A 17812-nucleotide genomic window follows, 5' to 3' on the forward strand; every position below is an offset into this window, starting at 1 on the left:
GTTTCATTGTTGGTTGATTACTGTAACTGATTATGGTAAGAAATACTGTAAGTATTGAAATAAATACTTGAAATATTCAGTCTGCAGCATCAGTGTTGTGCAGTGCTTGGTAAGTTTATAGTAGGCCTATTTGTGTACATTCTCCCTATATCTCAAACTAATCATGAAGAATGTTGTGGGTTTGTCACTATTTTTTTTTTTCATCTAAATTATCCCTTACATAACAATGTCTGGCCAAAAATCTAGCACATGCTATTTCCTAAAATTAGTTTTTTTACAAATGTGTTTTTTATTTATCACAGCAGTGTGAAACTGGCTGCAATAGTGTCTGATCATTGAGGACTGTGTTGGTTAAATGAAAATGTGTATGTATATGTGTATATGTTTTGACTGAAGTGTGTCATTTTGCAAACAATCTAGGAATTATGCAAATTGAGTGTGGTGTTTGGATAATTGTGATTATATTTTGAAAAAAAGAACCCGGTTTTCAAAATTGTGTGTAAACAATTGAAAAAAAACTGTAAGTCTTACTATCCAATTTTTTTTTCTAGATATTTTATTGAAAAAAATACTGGGGGGAAAAATGGTTGTGTAGTGTTTGAGTAAAAAAAAAAAAAAGAAGACATTATGGGGATATGGAAAGTCATCAGATGCACAAGAGTTAAATTATATCTGAAGATCGAATCTACTAGGATTATGAAGGAATAAAAGTAAAACACAGTTCAGCTAAACAACTATGAGAATTTTTAACCTCCACAAACCTTCTCATACGCATTCATTTGCAAACATTTGTTTTAATTCTAGAGTTGCTTCAAGGAGCAAAAATAGTATTGTCTCAGAAATGATAGATTGTACAGAGTGTAAATATGCACACGAAGTAAACAGTGTGTCCAAGAACTAAATGCTGAGATAATTAATAACATCACAAATGTAGCAAAATGGAAACAGCATCAGCTTTTCTTGCTATAGTGAAAATGAAATGTCACAGTTCATTTAGAAGATCTTTTATCTAGTCGGTGCTGAATCTGGAACAAGCTGAAGACTCTAAAGTTTCAAGATCTATAATAAAGGATTGTGATAGTGTACAGACAGATGTACAGACAAACTGCAACAGGTCATCTTGTTCTCATAACACTTCTTGAATTTTAATATTATTTGTCATGTTGTTGGTTTAAAAATACAGTATAACAGCCATGCCTGTACGTTGTGTATATGTGTCATTGTGAGTGTTGGTGTGTGGCAGGAGTGGCAGGAAGACAGCACACTGTAGCATTGCTGTTAATGAATCATTGATGCCGGGACATAAGCGGGTGGTAATCAAAATTTGAAGGCCATTTAAAATATTAATACAGAGATGCTGTGGTTGACTTTTCAGCTGAAGAAGCGAGAACCAGCAATAACTCACCATGCAAAACTCACACCTGCATCTCTTCTCAATATAAAGTTTGAAAACATCCCCAAAAGACAGATGAAGCGATGGTGTGTTTCATTTACCCTGGGCTCCAGACTAAACTAAACTAAACTAAACTAAACTAAAATGAAATATTTGTATATAATGTTAATAAAATAACATATTAGTCTGCAATAATCTGCAATATTAGTCTAAAATAAAATGTTTTTCTTAGAGCATACTATTAATTGAGGTTACACTATTATTTTAAGGTGTCATTGTTACAGTGTAATTATATATTTAAGTACAGAGTAATATTAATTAACAACATGTACTTACTGGGTTAGGGTAGGATTAAGGTTTGGTTAAGGTTTAGTTGCATTTAATTATGCATAATTTACTGTTATTACTATAGTAACTACATATAACATATGTAACAAAGTCACTGTAAAATAAAGTGTTACCTCAATTGATTCCAAATGTGCAAGTAAAACACATTTTTTTAATCGATCAAAGCTCTAACAACATAATACAGTAACAGTCTATAGTGAGGAAAAAGCATACAGACTAGATTTTAAATTATTATTAAAAAATATTGTTGCCTTTGGGCAGTTGCATCAATATTTGTCAAAGATTTAATAAAGTGCTTAAATGATAAATGACTGTGTCAAAATCTGCACAAAAAAAGGACAAACAGCAGAGTGATTGTGAGCTTGTTTCAATATAACATGACGCATTAACTGCTCTGTCTTATAAATCTATTGATAAGTCTCATTACATGAATAAAACGTAACTGCAGTGGCTCCGTAACTCAGTGAATCTGAATTCAAAATGTGTTTTCACTGCAGAGGCATGAATATTAAACAAACCAGTTAATGTTTATTCAGGGACATGTCACCTAAAATAACTGTTTTCCCATCTGTCTGGATACATGTCCTTGACCTTTTCAATATCATCTACACATTTTTGGACTCAAATCAACAATGTTTGAGTATTAGATTGAAAATTTATTTTAACCAACTTTAAGTGAACATGTTGCACAACTGCTCATTCAGCCACTTGATATAATTGCCAAAGACTTAATTCAAAGTGGCTTGTTTCCAAGCATTTAAAGTATTAGTTAATTTGCTGTAAGTGGTGGTTATTTTCATGTAAAGCTGAGAGCAGCAATGTAATGTGCCAACGTGGAGCTGATCAAGGGATTCAGTTCTCAAATAAACATATTGAGACATCAGCTCTTAATTTTGCTCTCTCTGTCTTTTTCTTGGCCTGTATCTTTTACTTTCTCGAAAATGTCTCCTGTGCAGTATGTGAACATTTTATAAAGTCTTTAGTTCCAAACATCTTTAGTGCAGAATCTCAGTGTGGTGTGGCAGACTAAATCTCATCTAAACTCTATTATGAGAATACAAAGAGAAGCATCTTTAGTGCCAGATTATTACAATACAGCTCTCCTAACCCCCCTTCTGCATTGGCATACCAATGAGTATCTTACACCTGCAGTGCTGACTCTGAGGTCTGAATAAGTGTATGTGACAGAGAGAGAAAGAGAAGAGAGGGAATGTTTGCTTATTTACTCATGAAAACTCCCCAGTTTGGAGCATTCATGAGTTAATAAGCAAACAAATGTATCAGGTTACGACTGTAACCATACTTCCCTGAGAAGGGAACAAGATGCTGCGTCAATGCCACTCTGGGAACGCCTCTGCGTGATTGCGTCTGAAGCACGTCAACTAGTCCAATGGTGAGAGGAAACGTCACGGGCGGGTGACGTCACGACCAGGAAAGAATAAAAGTCAAGTCAAGTCAATTCACCTTCATTAATATAGCGCTTTAAACAATATGGACTGTTCTCTTTCATCATCTCGTGTTCGAGATCCACCTATGGGAAGGGCATCCGTACCTGACCTCTGCAGAAGCATCCAATTGCACCAAGTCTGGCTAGACAGACAGAAGCGTGCAGCCAATGCCAGGTGAGGCCACACCCCTTTACCTACGGGCATATAATGGCTGGGCGCGCTGCTATTCCTCAGTTGACATTCGCTTCTCGCAATCTCTGCATCTCACAGCTCGGTTGGATTTTACACTGCTCACCTCGTGTCTTCAGGAGGACATATCGGCCAGATCAGCCTCCGCCGGACGTGACAGTCGTCTTTTTCAACTGCTGCTGCTTTGCACTCGGAGCCGCCCATGCTCTCGCTATTTTCACCGCTTTTCCTCATGGCTGCCCGCCACGGATTTCTCCGATTTCTTCGCTGGCATGTCACTGTCTAAGCCTGCAGCCTCTCCAGGAGATAGCCTATCATGGGCCTGCCCGGCCGCATGTGATGCCCTTATCGCAGCTAAGGATCTTCACCAGCTTTGCGTGGTCTGTTTGGGTCCTAAGCACGCTCAGGAAGCCCTGGAGAACCCGGAGAATTGCAGTTTCTGCCTCATGCTGCCTAGAAAGCTGCTTAAACGCCGTTTTAAGGTGGCTGTGACACAGTGCACCGGGCTCAGCCCTTCTGACTCGGACGGGGGACACGGTGATGACGACGCGCTACCGGGGGCCTCCCGGGGGCCTCCCGGGGCGCAACGTCTCTCATCTGGGCTGACCAGCCCAATCCCGCCTTCCCCGAAGAGGACATCTTCGAGGACAACCTCGCTCTCGTCCACGAACCGCCCGGTTCTGGCGAAGAGGAGGATGCAGCCATTCTTGGGGTTTCAGAGGACGAGGAGGCCATCCCACCCTCTGGTGTTCCCCAGGCTAGTGCCCACGCGGCTCTGCTTCAAGCCATCCTCCTGGAAGTGTGTGAGCGAGCGGCCGCTCATCTCAACATTGAATGGCCGGCACCACAGAGTGCCACCGACCAGGAGAGGGATATATATGATGGGAAAGTGCTGGGACCCCCTCCCGGCCCGAGGAAACAACTCTTCCCCATCCTCCCGGCGTGCGCGAAGCACATGAAAAATTATTGGAGCGACTCGCTCGACTTCAGACACGGTCTCACGGGACTCGAGGTTAACGACATGGCAGCTCACGGTATGGGCGAACCCCCCGCCGTTGAGCCTTCCATCGCCAGGCACCTTATATTGCCTGCTCTCTCCCCCTAAGCCGGTCTTGCCCAACAAGATGGACCATTTTGCTGCCTCTGTTCACCAGGCCGCTTATAAGTCCTTGGCCGTGGCTGTCAGGGCCCTAAACGTTTCTTCGCTCCTCTCTGCCTACCAGGCGGAGATCCTCGAAGAATTAGGGCAACAACTGGAAAAGGGGAATCCTTCTGAGACCCTGTGGAAGGAGATCCTCACGGTGAACGACCTCGTCCTCCGTAACGCTCGGCAGGCTGTCCAAGCTTGCGGGCGCTCCATGGCGCTTTCCGTGGTGGGAGAGCGCGCGCTCTGGCTGAACCTGTCGGGACTCCCTGACAGCGAGAAGCGGCGCATCGCGGGCGCGCCGGTGGAGCCCGGCCGGGCTCTCTTCGGCCCCGCCGTCGCACTGATGCAACAACGGTGTGGCGATAAGAAGGAGGATGAGGCTTTCAAGCTTTGCCTTCCCAGTAAGGCGGTCCCACGCCAGGCGCCCCCTGTGCGTTTGCCTAACCCACCTGCCACGGGACGACAGTTTCATCAGGGCAAGGAAAAGCCCCGCAACAAACCACCCCCACGGCAAAATAACCCAGCACCTACCAAGCACTGGGTAAGTCCGCTCCCGCCGCAGCCGGGAGACCTGCGAATCCCAACCCCACCGACTCGAAACACAAGCGGCCTGCCTGATGTTCAGCCGATGGGGGCATCGAGTCTATGTTCACGGGCCGCGAGCCCTTCGGACTCCCCTCCTTTTCTAGGACCCCCGTCCAAAAGACCCAGGGGCTCCCGCGGATGGGTCAGCTCACCGCCTGTCGAGACTGCCCAGCTTGTGTGTTCAGGAAATGTGTGTTTTCCCCCCACGTTCAGGGGGCCCTTTGTGAGGGGAAGTTTAAGCACAGTGGCACCACACTGCTCACACTCTGTTCCCCTCACTCTGTCAATAAAAGCTTCGGCCCCAGTGTTTGCCCAACACAAAACGCACAAAACACACAAAAATACGAATCAAATGAATTCGTTTCGGAGAGAAGACCAGAGAGAGGAAATCCCTCCGAACCCCTGCATGTCGCCTCTAGTGTGCCCACTAGATGGCGCCATTGCATCACAAATAAACCGGTTGGTCTCACATAGCTCCGCTCTGGCCCGAGCGGGAGTACTCGCGAGTCACGAAGCGGGTGATGCGTACAGTAATGCAGGGTTACAGATTGCAATTCGCAATAAATCCCCCGCATTTCAACGGCATTCTCTTTTCTCACACGGAAGAGAACGCCTCACACATTCTGAAAGAGGAAATATCATCTCTCCTAAACAAGGAAGCGATTCAGGTGGTGCCCCCCAATCTGATGAACCAGGGCTTTTATTCCCGTTATTTTCTGGTCCCAAAAAAAGGCGGCTCTCTCCGCGCTATCTTGGACCTTCGAGTGTTGAACAAACATTTGAGGAAATACAATTTCAGAATGCTGACACAAGGCGCACTCGCCCGTGCCATAAAACAGAACGACTGGTTCACATCAGTCGATCTGAAAGGTGCTTTCTTTCACATAACCATCTGTCCTCCGCACAGGAAGTTTCTTCGTTTCGCCTACCAGGGCATATGTTACGAATTCACAGTTCTTCCGTTTGGGCTCAGTTTGAGTCCCCGGTCTTTCTGTCTGTGTGCGGAGGCGGGCTTAGCACCGCTGAGAATATCAGGTCTGAGAATCCTGACTTACATAGACGATTGGCTCATCATAGCCGAATCAAAGGAGAAGGTGTTGCAGGACACCGGCCGTGTGCTCGCGCACATCACATCGCTCAGGTTCCAAGTGAATGTGAGCAAGAGCAATTTCACGCCCAGTCAGAATGTCATTTTCCTGGGCTTGGAGTTGAACTCGGTCTCCATGCGAGCGTGTCTCTCTCAAGAGCGCGTTCGCTTTCTGATGAACTGTCTGCAATATCGCACATGTCTCAGGCTGCAGGGTCTCATGGCTTCATCCACCCAAGTTGTGCCGTTGGGACTCCTAAGGATGAGGGCGTTCATGAAATGGGTTTTGTCACTACATTTCAGCCCGATTCGCGAACTTTGCCGCTCGGTAACAGTGACACGCGCCTGCTCGGCAGCCTTGCGCCACTGGGAGAGCGAAGACTTTTACGCACGGGGAACCCCTCTGGGGGCGGTTACGATACGGAAAGTTGTGACGACAGATGCGTCCTTAACAGGCTGGGGTGCCACCCAGGAAGGCAGAACGGTGAACGGTCTGTGGCCAAACAGACTACGTTCAGCGCACATAAACTATTTAGAGCTTTTAACCATTTGGAAAGCTCTGAATCATTTTCTGCCTCGCCTGCAGGGACATCACGTTCTAGTAAGGTGCGACAATACCACGGCTGTGGCTTATATCAACCGTCAGGGCGGCATGCGCTCGTCGAAACTTCACGCTCTATCTTACAAGCTTTTGGTGTGGAGCAGACGGGTTTTCCTGTCGTTACGCGCAACTCACGTTCCGGGCATTCTGAACAGAGGTGCGGATCTTCTATCAAGAGGAAACCCAATCTACGGGGATTGGTGTCTTCACCCGCAGATAGTGGAAATGCTATGGATGATATTCGGACGGGCGAGCGTAGATCTATTCGCCTCGCGCGAAAACTACCATTGTCCTATGTTCTTCTCGCTAAGGGACATGGACGCGCCCCTCGGGGTAGAAGCACTGGCCCACCCATGGCCCAGAGTGCTCCTGTATGCTTTTCCTCCCCTGTGCCTGATAATTCCCACACTGGCCAGGGTGAGAGAGCAGGGCCTATCTCTCATTCTGATAGCACCCAGGTGGCCCAAAGCCCCATGGCTGGCGGAGATAATTCCTCTGTTATACGCCGAGCCGTGGTGCCTTCCCGCTCGCACGGACCTATTGTCCCAAGCCAACGGGGAGATTTACCACCCCCACCCGGACAGGGTGGCTCTCTGGGCCTGGCCCGTGAGAGGACGAACCTGAACGCACTTGGGCTTTCGCCGCGTGTGATCGCCACTATTCAGAATGCCAGGGCCGTCTCTACACGGTCCTTATATGGCTGTAAGTGGCAAGTGTTCGAAGGGTGGTGCGATGGGCGCGGTCTCACATCTTATCAGTGCTCGGTGCCTGATATTTTATGTTTCCTTCAAGACCTCATGGAAAAAGGGAGGTCTTTTTCCACCATTAAGGTCTACCTGGCTGCGATTTCAGCCTGTCATGTGGGTTTTGAGGGCTCTACTGTCGGGCAGCACCCTCTAATCCACAGATTTATGAAGGGTGCACGCCCCTCTTTGCCAGTCATCAGGAGAACTGTTCCGGAGTGGGACCTCTCCATGGTGCTGGAAGCACTGTCTCAACATCCTTTTGAACCTCTGGGGAGTATTTCCCTTAAGCTGCTGTCCTTCAAGACAGCTTTGCTCTTGGCCTTGGCATCTGCTAAACGTGTCAGTGAGCTACATGCACTCTCGGTTCACCCCTCGTGCACTAAGTTCTCCCTCAGTGGAGATAAGGTTTCCCTTAAGCCTAACCCGGCCTTCATGCCGAAGTGCTTCCCTGCGTTCACATCGGAGGTGTTGGAGCTGTCCGCTTTTCACCCTCCACCTTTTACCTCTCCAGAGGATCAGAGGCTGAATGCTCTGTGTCCAGTCCGTGCTTTACAGGCATATATGATCAGGACCAGCGCTTTCCGGAAGAGCGACCAGCTCTTTGTTTCAGGGAGTCCCATATCGAAGCAACGTCTCTCACATTGGGTTGTGGACGCTATAACTATGGCTTATGAAGCAAAAGGAGTGCAGCCCCCAAGGGGCATCAGAGCTCATTCCACAAGGGGCTTAGCCACCTCTTGGGCTTTGTTTAGGGGAGTGTCACTGCAGGACATCTGCTCCGCTGCCAGTTGGGCCTCTCCTCATACCTTTGTGCGTTACTACCGGCTGGATGTCACCAGAACCTCGGTAGCACATTCGGTTTTAGGGGTGGGGCCTTCTTAGCTCTTCCCTGCAACCCTGTTGGGTAAAAAAACAATAAGAGTGAATGGGCCGGCTGGCCATGTTCATTCCTGTCACCAAACATTTACTTCCCTTCATGGCTATAGTTTATGTGCCTTGGTGGGTTGGGGTTATTATCATGTATGTGTCTCATGCATGTTTCATGTCCTGCTTGTCCACAGCAGTTAGGTGTGGTGTCACCTTTGCAGGTTCATGATTAAGGGACGTGTCAGGCACCGCCTCCCCAAGGTGACCGTCTTTCTCTGGCTTTCAGAACCTCACTGTGAGTGTACTGGGCAATCGGGGAGCTGTCCATGTCTCTCCCATAGGTGGATCTCGAACACGAGATGATGAAAGAGAACAATAGGTTACTATCGTAACCCCGGTTCTCTGAAACATCGAGTGGAGAGATCCACCAGCTTTGCCCCGCTTGCCGCACGAGAAGCGAATATACTTACTGAGGAATAGCAGCTATGCGCGCTTCTGTCTGTCTAGCCAGACTTGGTGCAATTGGATGCTTCTGCAGAGGTCAGGTACGGATGCCCTTCCCATAGGTGGATCTCTCCACTCAATGTTTCAGAGAACCGGGGTTACGATAGTAACCTATTGTTTCAAAGCAGCTTTACAATAGGAAATTAAAGTAACAGAGATTGTTTTGGCTTAACAGCAGCTCTAGAATAAAGTTATTGTCCAGCTAAAGTTAGTTTTGATCGATTCACTTCCTTTGCAAAGATCATTAGTTATTAACTTGGGGCCCGCTCACTCGCACAACAACAGTGCCCGTGGCTCGAGAACGCAAACCTTGAAATAGGTTCCAAGGTGCAAGCCTTGAAGAAAAAAATAAATATATATATATATATATAGGAGAAGAGGGCCTGGATCCGGCGGACTGCGGTAAACCTAGGGATAAAAAGAGAGACTAATATTAGCGTAGACGTCATTCTTTATAATGTAACGAGTACATCAGGATTCATGGGGAGTGTTCCCGGTTCCGTCTGACCTAATCTATGCAGCCTAACATTGAATTATAGAAATTTATAATGTGTTATGTGTATGCTAGGCCAAAGAGATGTGTTTTTAGTCTAGATTTGAACTGACAGAGTGTGCCTGCTTCCCGGACAATGCTAGGAAGATTTTTCCAGAGTTTTGGTGCTAAATAGGAAAAGGATCTACTGCCAGCAGTCGATTTTGATATTCTAGGTATTATCAACTGGCCGGAATTTTGAGATTGCAATAGACGTGAAGGAGCTCGCTCAAGTACTTGGAAACTAAAGCATTTAGTGCTTTGTAAGTAATCAGCAATATTTATACAATGTTTAATAGGGAGCCAATGCAGTGTTGATAGAACCGGGCTAATATGATCTTACTTCCTGTTTCTAGTAAGAATTCTAGCTGCTGCGTTTTGGACCAGCAGTAGTTTGTTTATTAAGCATGCAGGGCACCCACCCATAAGAGCATTACAATAATCTTGATGTCATGAACGCATTAACTAATTGTTCTGCATTTGTAATTGAGAGCATATGATGTAATTTAAATATATTTTTAAGATGGAAAAATGCAGTTTTACAGATAGTAGAAACGTGACTTTCAAATGAAAGATTGGTATCAAAGAGCACACCAAGGTTCCTAACCGACGACGAAGGTTTGACAGAGCAGCCATCAAGTGTTAGAGAGTATTCTAGGTTATTACGTGAGGTAAATAATTAGAATCTCTGTTTTTTTCACAGTTAAGTAGTAGGAAATTACTAGTCATCCAGTTTTTTATATCAGCTATGCATTCCGTTAATTTTGTGAATTGGTAAGTTTTGTCAGGGCTTGAGGAAATATAGAGCTGAGTATCATCAGTATAACAGTGAAAACTAATGCCATGCTTCCTAATGATATCTCCCAAGGGTAGCATGTACAGAGTGAACAGCAATGGTCTAGTACTGAGCCTTGTGGTACTCCATACTGAACTTGTGATCGATAAGACATCTCTTCATTTACTGCTACAAGCTGATAACGGTCAGATAAGTATGATTTAAACCATGCTAGTGCAATTCCACTAATGCCAACATAACTTTAGAGTCTATTTATAAGAATATTGTGGTCAATAGTATCAAATGCAGCACTAAGATCGAGTAACACTAATAGAGAGATACAACCACGATCGGATGATAAGAGCAAATCATTTGTGACTCTAATGAAAGCTGTCTCAGTACTATGGTATGGTCTAAATCCTGACTGGAAATCCTTGCAGATACCATTTCTTTCTAAAAAGGAACATAGTTGTGAGGATACTGCCTTTTCTAGTATCTTTGACAGAAAAGGTAGATTCGAGATCGGCCTGTAATTGACTAATTCTGTAGGATCAAGTTATGTTTTTTAACAAGCGGTTTAATCATAGCCAGCTTAAAGGTTTTTGGTACGTATCCTAATGACAAGCACATCCGGAATTACCGGCGCTAGCTTCAATTACCCGAAGCAAGTCGATCACAGGGATGTAGGAAGTATGGCAAGGCGACACAGCTTCTCATTCCCTTTTCAGGGAACTATGGTTACAGTCGTGAGCTGAGATGTTCCCTTTCAAGGGAACTTGCACTGCGTTGATGGCGCTTTGGGAACGATAATGCCCAAACGCCATACTTACAAGTGCCTGTCCGTGTGAAACTGTGGCACAACTAAGACTTGAGCACCTGGGGCAGCTTCCAAGTCCAGGCTTTAGAACCTTACGAATGTGAATGGGAAAGACCAACCCACCGCAACACAAAACTCTTGAAGGGATACACCTGAAATTAAGGCCTTGTAGGCCACCAAACTTTCTAGTAGAGTGAGCTCTGATAGCCAAAGGTGAAGGCTAACCAGAGACCTCATAAGCAAGAGAGATAGCCTCGACTTGCTGACTGTCTGCTTTGAAGCAGGAAGACCTTTTTTAAGCAATCCAAAACAGACAAACAGCTGATCAGATTTCCTCCACAGGGCAGCTCTGTGGACATATGTATCCAGTGCTCTTACTGGACAGAGAAGCTTCAGTTTTCTTGGTCCTGATCTCTGAAAGGAGGAGGACAGAAGGCTTGCACAATAATAGGCCGTGGTACGTTGGTCAGCACCTTAGGGACATAGTCCGTTTTAGGGTAAAGGAATGCCTTGACCATCCCCGGTGCGAACTCAAGGCAAGTGGGGGATACCAATAAGGCCTGAAGATCTACTACTCTTTTAAGAGAAGAAATGGCTAGAAGGAAAACTGTTTTTAAAGTCAGAAATTTTTCTGAAACCATATCAAGGGGCTCGAAGGGAGCTGCAGATAAGCCTTCTAAAACAATAGCCAGGTCCCAAGCAAGATCCCTGGTACGAATTGCAGACCTCAGCCTCAGAGTGCCACGAATAAACGCGTTATTAGAGGGTTCCTCCCCAAGGATGCACCACCCAAAGGGACATGGTAAGCCGATATGGCCACCACTTAAACCTTTAATTTGGAAGGGGATAGCCCTGCCAAAATGCGATCTTGTAGAAACTCTAGATCTGAACCCACCGGGCAGTTAACTGGATCCCACTGTTGCATTCTGCACCAAGAAGTGAAAACTTTCCACTTCAGGGTGTAAAGTTTCCTCATGGACGAAGCTCTGGAGGAAAGTATGGTCTCTACAACCTCAGTTGAGTCTCTACAACAAAGTGGACAGTGCGTCATATCCTGAGACACAAACTGATCCACTTCCGCTTGGCCGGAATATGCTTCACCACCTCAGAGTGAAGTCTCCATCCCCTGGACTCAGCCCCTGCCTCGACAGGATGTCTGCTCCTATGTTTTGGTACCCCAGGATGTACACTGCTCTCAAGGAGAGCATCTTACCTAGGGACCACAGGAGGATCTGGTCCACCAGTTTGCATATTGAACGCGAACGCAGACCCCCCTAGTGATTTATGTAAGAGACCACCAATGTGTTGTCTGTGCAGACAAGCACATGATGGCCTCTTAGGTCTGGGTGGATGTGCTTCAATGCCATTAAGACCGCCATCATCTCCAGGCAATTTCTGTGCGACGGAAGATAATGACTCCTCTACAGACCCTGAGCTGAGCGGCCTTCCATTACCGCTTCCAAAGCCTGTGAGAGAGGCATCTGTCGTGAAAGTGACTCGATGACAATAAGCTCCTAACACAGGACCCTGGGACAGGAACCAAGGCTTCCTCCATATATCCAAGGCGCGGAGACACCGCCGTGTGATCTTGATCATAGTCATGTCAAGTCACCTTTATTTATATACTGCTTTTTACAATACAGATTGTTTCAAAGCAGCTTTACAGTGATAACAGGAAAATAATGCAACAGAGTTTGTTTCTGCTGTTCAGGAGATCTGGTAAGCAGATCAGCAGATCTGGTTTAAGTAAGTTCAGTGATGATTCATTTTTGTTGTAAAAAAGTACAAAATGTAGTTAATTTATATATATACCCACTCTGGAGAAAACAGTGATGTCATCAATACATCGATACACTGATACTGATATGCTTTGCCCCAGCAAACCTCAGGAACTTCCTGTGTTGTGGAAGGATGGAGACATGGAAGTATGTGTCGTTTAGATCTATCGTGACAAACCAGTCACCAGTCACGGTCAACATTTTGAACTTGAGCCTCTTGACTGAATGATTCAGTTAACAAAGATCTAATATAGGACGCAACCTCCTATCCTTCTTTGGAACAATTAAGCAGGAACCCGCTCTATAGCTTCCTTTGCTAATAGAGATTTTACTTCTTGTTCCATCACCAGAGCCTGCTCGGGATGCACTAACGTGAGTAACACCCTGTTGTATAGCGGTGGACGAGAACCAAACTGGATTCTGTAACCTTTCTCTACAATCTGCAAAACCCATCAAGATACATTTGGCAGAAGCCTCCACTCTGCCTCTCGAGGCTGGTCTCTGGTGTACACAAAGCAGCCACCTCGATGACCTGAAGCAAAGAGTCAGGAAGCGACTGATTTGACTGCTCTTTGACCCTCCTCAGAGGGCGCGAGCCTGATGCAACGTCTTGTAGACCTTGAGTCATGCACTCCTGAGGGCAACGAAGTGGCGTGGGCACCGTATAATGAGATGTAAACCGCTCCACCCCGCGGGGGGCTGCCCTCAGAAGTGCTGGTGGTGCCTTCTTCGCGAGAAGAACGGTTCTCAGATCTGGCTTCTGCTTAGAAGGCTTCAGCTGAGAGTGTCGTCCCGGCCCACATGATTTTTGTGGTGGAGCACGAGATGTGACACTCTCTTTCTGATGTGCCCTGTATGAGGAGTTTGAAGGCTGGGGCTGCTGGGAGGGTTGGGGATGACAAGGGAGGTAGCGCTTGAATGCCTCCGCCTGCTTTTTGGTCTACTAGAACCTCTCGATGACCGTATTCACAGCGTCATGAAGAGGCCAGAGGGCGATAGCAGGTCTTTTTCTTTAATCTCAGAGAAATTGAGCCATTAATGCCTCTCAGTGGCCACCAGAGTTACCAGAGCGGCGCCCGTCTCAGCTTAGTGCTGCCTCGGCAGCAGAGGGGCCAGAACCATCAGGAACATCAACCTGAACACTTTCCTCGAAAAGTTACAGTCAGGAGCGGAGTGTGCGAAGCGGCAGCCTCTGACAAACAATGTTCGCAGTCAGCCCCCTCGAAGGCTAACAGAGCATGATCCGCTTCCAAACACATAACACACAAGTTATGTGAATCCCCACCCATTAGGAAGCGCGGGCAGGGAGAAGCACAAGGCTCGAATGTTTGGTTCGCTATAATAAGTGTGATTTTTGTGTACTGCACTAAATCGGGACAGACAACAATAAATAAAACACACAGTTTGACACAGAGCGCTTGCTGAGGCAAAGAAGCTAGTCATTCCAGATGTGCACCCACCCGTGACGTTCCGTCTCCCCATTGGACTAGTTAACACACGTTTCAGAAGCAATCACACAGAGGCGTTCCCAACAATGAAACCCTAAATACATGTAACGATATATATACCACTATATATAGTTAAGGGGAAAAAAACTTTCTGAATTGCTGAAACTCTAAATCTCATTCCCTGAACCAAATTCTCAATAGCCTAAACCAATTTGCCGAATAAATCACTCTTTCTGTAAAACATTAAACAAGTTCAAGGTAGTTAAAACACTGTTTGCAAATCTCATGCACTCTTTTTGCAAAACTCTAAACACATTCTCACTCACTAAAACACATTTCACACTGTGATGCACTTATGTTTCAAAACACTAAACAGAGGCAGACAAAAGTTTAAACATAACTACAACACAGTTGTCATCATTTACACACTTTCTAATGATGTGACCAATCCAACTGTACATAATACAAGTCAGTTCAGAGAGCCAAAACTGACTCAAATTGTTGCACTGAATGTTGATACTAACAATGGATGGAAACAATATAAAAGGGAGAGGAGGAAGAGTATGAGTAAGAGGAAGTGGACGAGGAGGAAGAGGATGAGGACGAGAAAGAGCAAGAATGTTGTCAAGGCTGGATCTGCTTTAGGGTTTTTCCCTTTGCCTGCAGAGATGACATTGTCTGTAATGTGGACAAAGTCCTCAGGCCGGACCAACATGAAGACATGATGCAGAAACATAATGAATCTCTCTCACTGAGAGATTTGCAGTTGCACAACTCTTCTGAGTGTACTGTAACATGCTTTTCATTTAGAGTTTTTTACTGTAACGTTTTTGACTTTTGCAGTTGGGTCACTGTATTTTCACAGTATGCAAGTGCTGAATATACAGACATTCAATACTATACAAAATTCAGTACAATACTATATTTGCAGTGGATACAGTATACAATATATTCACCTTACTACTGTAAGTTGTCATTACTATACTTTTTTATGTAATTGCAGGATTTGTTTACTTTGTTCCAATATACCTTTTTTTCTGTAACTGCATGCTTTGGATTCTGTGTTCTCCATTTTTTTTATGTAGTTTCTAATGAATGATCTGTAGTGTTTATATATTGACTGATGTGTGTATGATCTGAAAGCATTGTTTGATTTTGAGCACAGATAAAATGACTTTGAGTCAATTGTTTGATTTTGCCTGAAGAGTCAGAGGTCCTCTGAATGTAGTTTGAAGATTTGGTTTTGTGTTTAAGGTTTTGTGATGTGGGTGATGGTTCAGAGAAATGTGTTTTAGCAATTCAGAAAAACTGTAATGCTGTGGTTTGAACCTTTCAATCCCCTTTCATACATTATAAAAACCTAGAGCTTGACACGTTAGGTTTGTTCAATAGAATTTTGGAGTATTACTATAAAAGTGTGCTTTCAGTATAGAAGCTGTGTTTTAATTGTAATAAATATTTAATAAATATTTGATATATAATGCATGTATATATGAACATAAAATATCATATTTTTCAGGGTACTCAAAGCACTTTACATATGGAAGGGGGAATCTCCTCAACCACCACCAATCTGCGGCATCCAACTGGATCATGCGACGGTAGCCATATTGTGCCAGAACGCCCAACACACACCGGCTTATTGGTGGAAAGGAGACGTGATGAAGCCAATCAGTATATATGGGGATGATCAGGAGGCAAATTTGGCCAGGATGCCGGGGTTAAACCCCTACTCTTTTTCGAAAGGACATTCTGGGATTTTTAATGACCACAGAGAGTCAGGACCTCGGTTTAACATCTCATCCGAAGGACTGTGCTTTTTGACAGTATAGTGTCCCCATCACTAAACTGGGGGATTAGGACCCACACAGACCACAGGGTGAGCACCCCCTACTGGCCTCACTAACACCTCTTCCAGCAGCAACCTGGTTTTCCCAGGAGGTCTCCTATCCAGGTACTAACCAGGCTCAACCCTGCTTAGCTTCTGTGGGCAACCTGTCTTGGGCTACAGGGTAATAGCTGCCGTCTAAAAAACACATTAAATTAATATTGTGAACTATTGATACAATTTAAAATAAATGTTTTCTATTTTAATATATTTTAAAATGTAATTTATTCCTGTGATGGCAAAGCTGGATTTTCAGTAATTATTAATCCAGTCTTTGGGTCACATGATCATTCAGTAAAAAAAAATAAAAAAAAATAAAAAAAAATCCTCCTTATTTACAGAAATATTACCATTAATTTAGACATGCTCAGATAAAAAACATAAAACAAACACAACCAAACTATATAAAGGTTCTTCACATTAGCATGTTTAAATTTTCATTAATTTGATAAGAAGAACAGACATACCAAATAGTTACTGACTTGATGCAGACTAATATACACTTCTGAAGCAGATTGATATCATCTTGGTCTGGAGCAAGGTTTACGTAAGGTAAAGTGAAAATAAACGGGGCAGTCTAAAATCTGCCCCATGGCTCTCATTTTTCACCACAGATTTACATTGGAAAATTGTGGGGCGCTGTAGAGCTGGGGTGGACACAAGCACCCTCTGCCACGCTAAGTATCATAATACATGCGCCTAATTTTAATATATCCTGCTCACTTTATGACTTAAATTAGTCTAGAAAATCCAAAAATATATGTTACAGAATGCTGAACACATTTACAATTTATTATTGATTCAATTCATATCGAGGTCTACGTTTTGGATGAATATTTTGGCAGGGCACTGCACCACCTGCCCTTACAGATGAGCCATGGCTGACTTTGAGTCTAATCTCACTTTCTGATCCCAAATCAATCTTGTCTGGTGAATAACACAGCTTCTTGCTCTCCATAGAACCCTATGTTCTTTTATACAACTGGACCCAGGGACAGAAAGTTCTCAAACCCAGAAGGACAGTATGGGCTTGAATGGACTAAAGGGCATTAACATCAATTTCTGTCACTGGTTCCACTATGTCTGCTTCTCTCAGCCAACTGTCAGGACCCTCCGAACAGCCGGGCTCCATTTACCCGCTCAATAATTAGCTCACTATGAAAGATGTCAGCTGCAATGGTGAGGAAGAATGGATAGGACTGCCATTACATAAATCTGCCAAGATGATTCTAATCTAATGTGACCAAATGGTCACGCTGAGACCAGAATAAAGAGCAAAAAAAATAAATAATAATAATTCAAAACTACACTGACATAAAAGCCTTGTATAGAGTGTGTTTATCTTTCGATTAGATGATTCACTGCTTTATGTCAGAAATATCTCGAATAGCATAGTTATCATAACAGTATGCATAATAATGTAATAAATTATTAGTGGATCTAGTTGAAATAGCTGTCCTACCTTTAACTCCCGCTCTTGGTCTCCACTGCAGAGTGTGTTTAAAGAAACTTTGAATGATTTCCAGACAGGACTTAGATTGTTCATAATGGTCTGCGAATAGAAAAATACTGAGATCAGTTAATACATGTACACTATATATCTTAAATAAGAATTTAATATGCATGTTTGCAGATGCATATGTCTTTCTATCAATCTCA

At 44.4% G+C, this 17812-nt stretch overlaps 1 protein-coding gene across 1 annotated transcript in view; it reads right to left on the bottom strand.

Moving 5' to 3' along the window:
* cpne4b (copine IVb) overlaps positions 1–17812 on the bottom strand; it is a 69319-nt gene that overhangs the window by 27610 nt on the left and 23897 nt on the right. Inside the window, exon 6 of the mRNA XM_084131912.1 lies at positions 17616–17705. Coding sequence (XP_083988038.1) covers positions 17616–17705 — 90 coding nt within the window. The remainder of the gene's footprint in view (positions 1–17615; positions 17706–17812) is intronic.

The sequence above is a fragment of the Abramis brama genome (genome assembly GCF_963993115.1).
Source record: "Abramis brama genome assembly, chromosome: 12".
In the NCBI taxonomy this organism is placed as follows: domain Eukaryota; kingdom Metazoa; phylum Chordata; class Actinopteri; order Cypriniformes; family Leuciscidae; genus Abramis; species Abramis brama.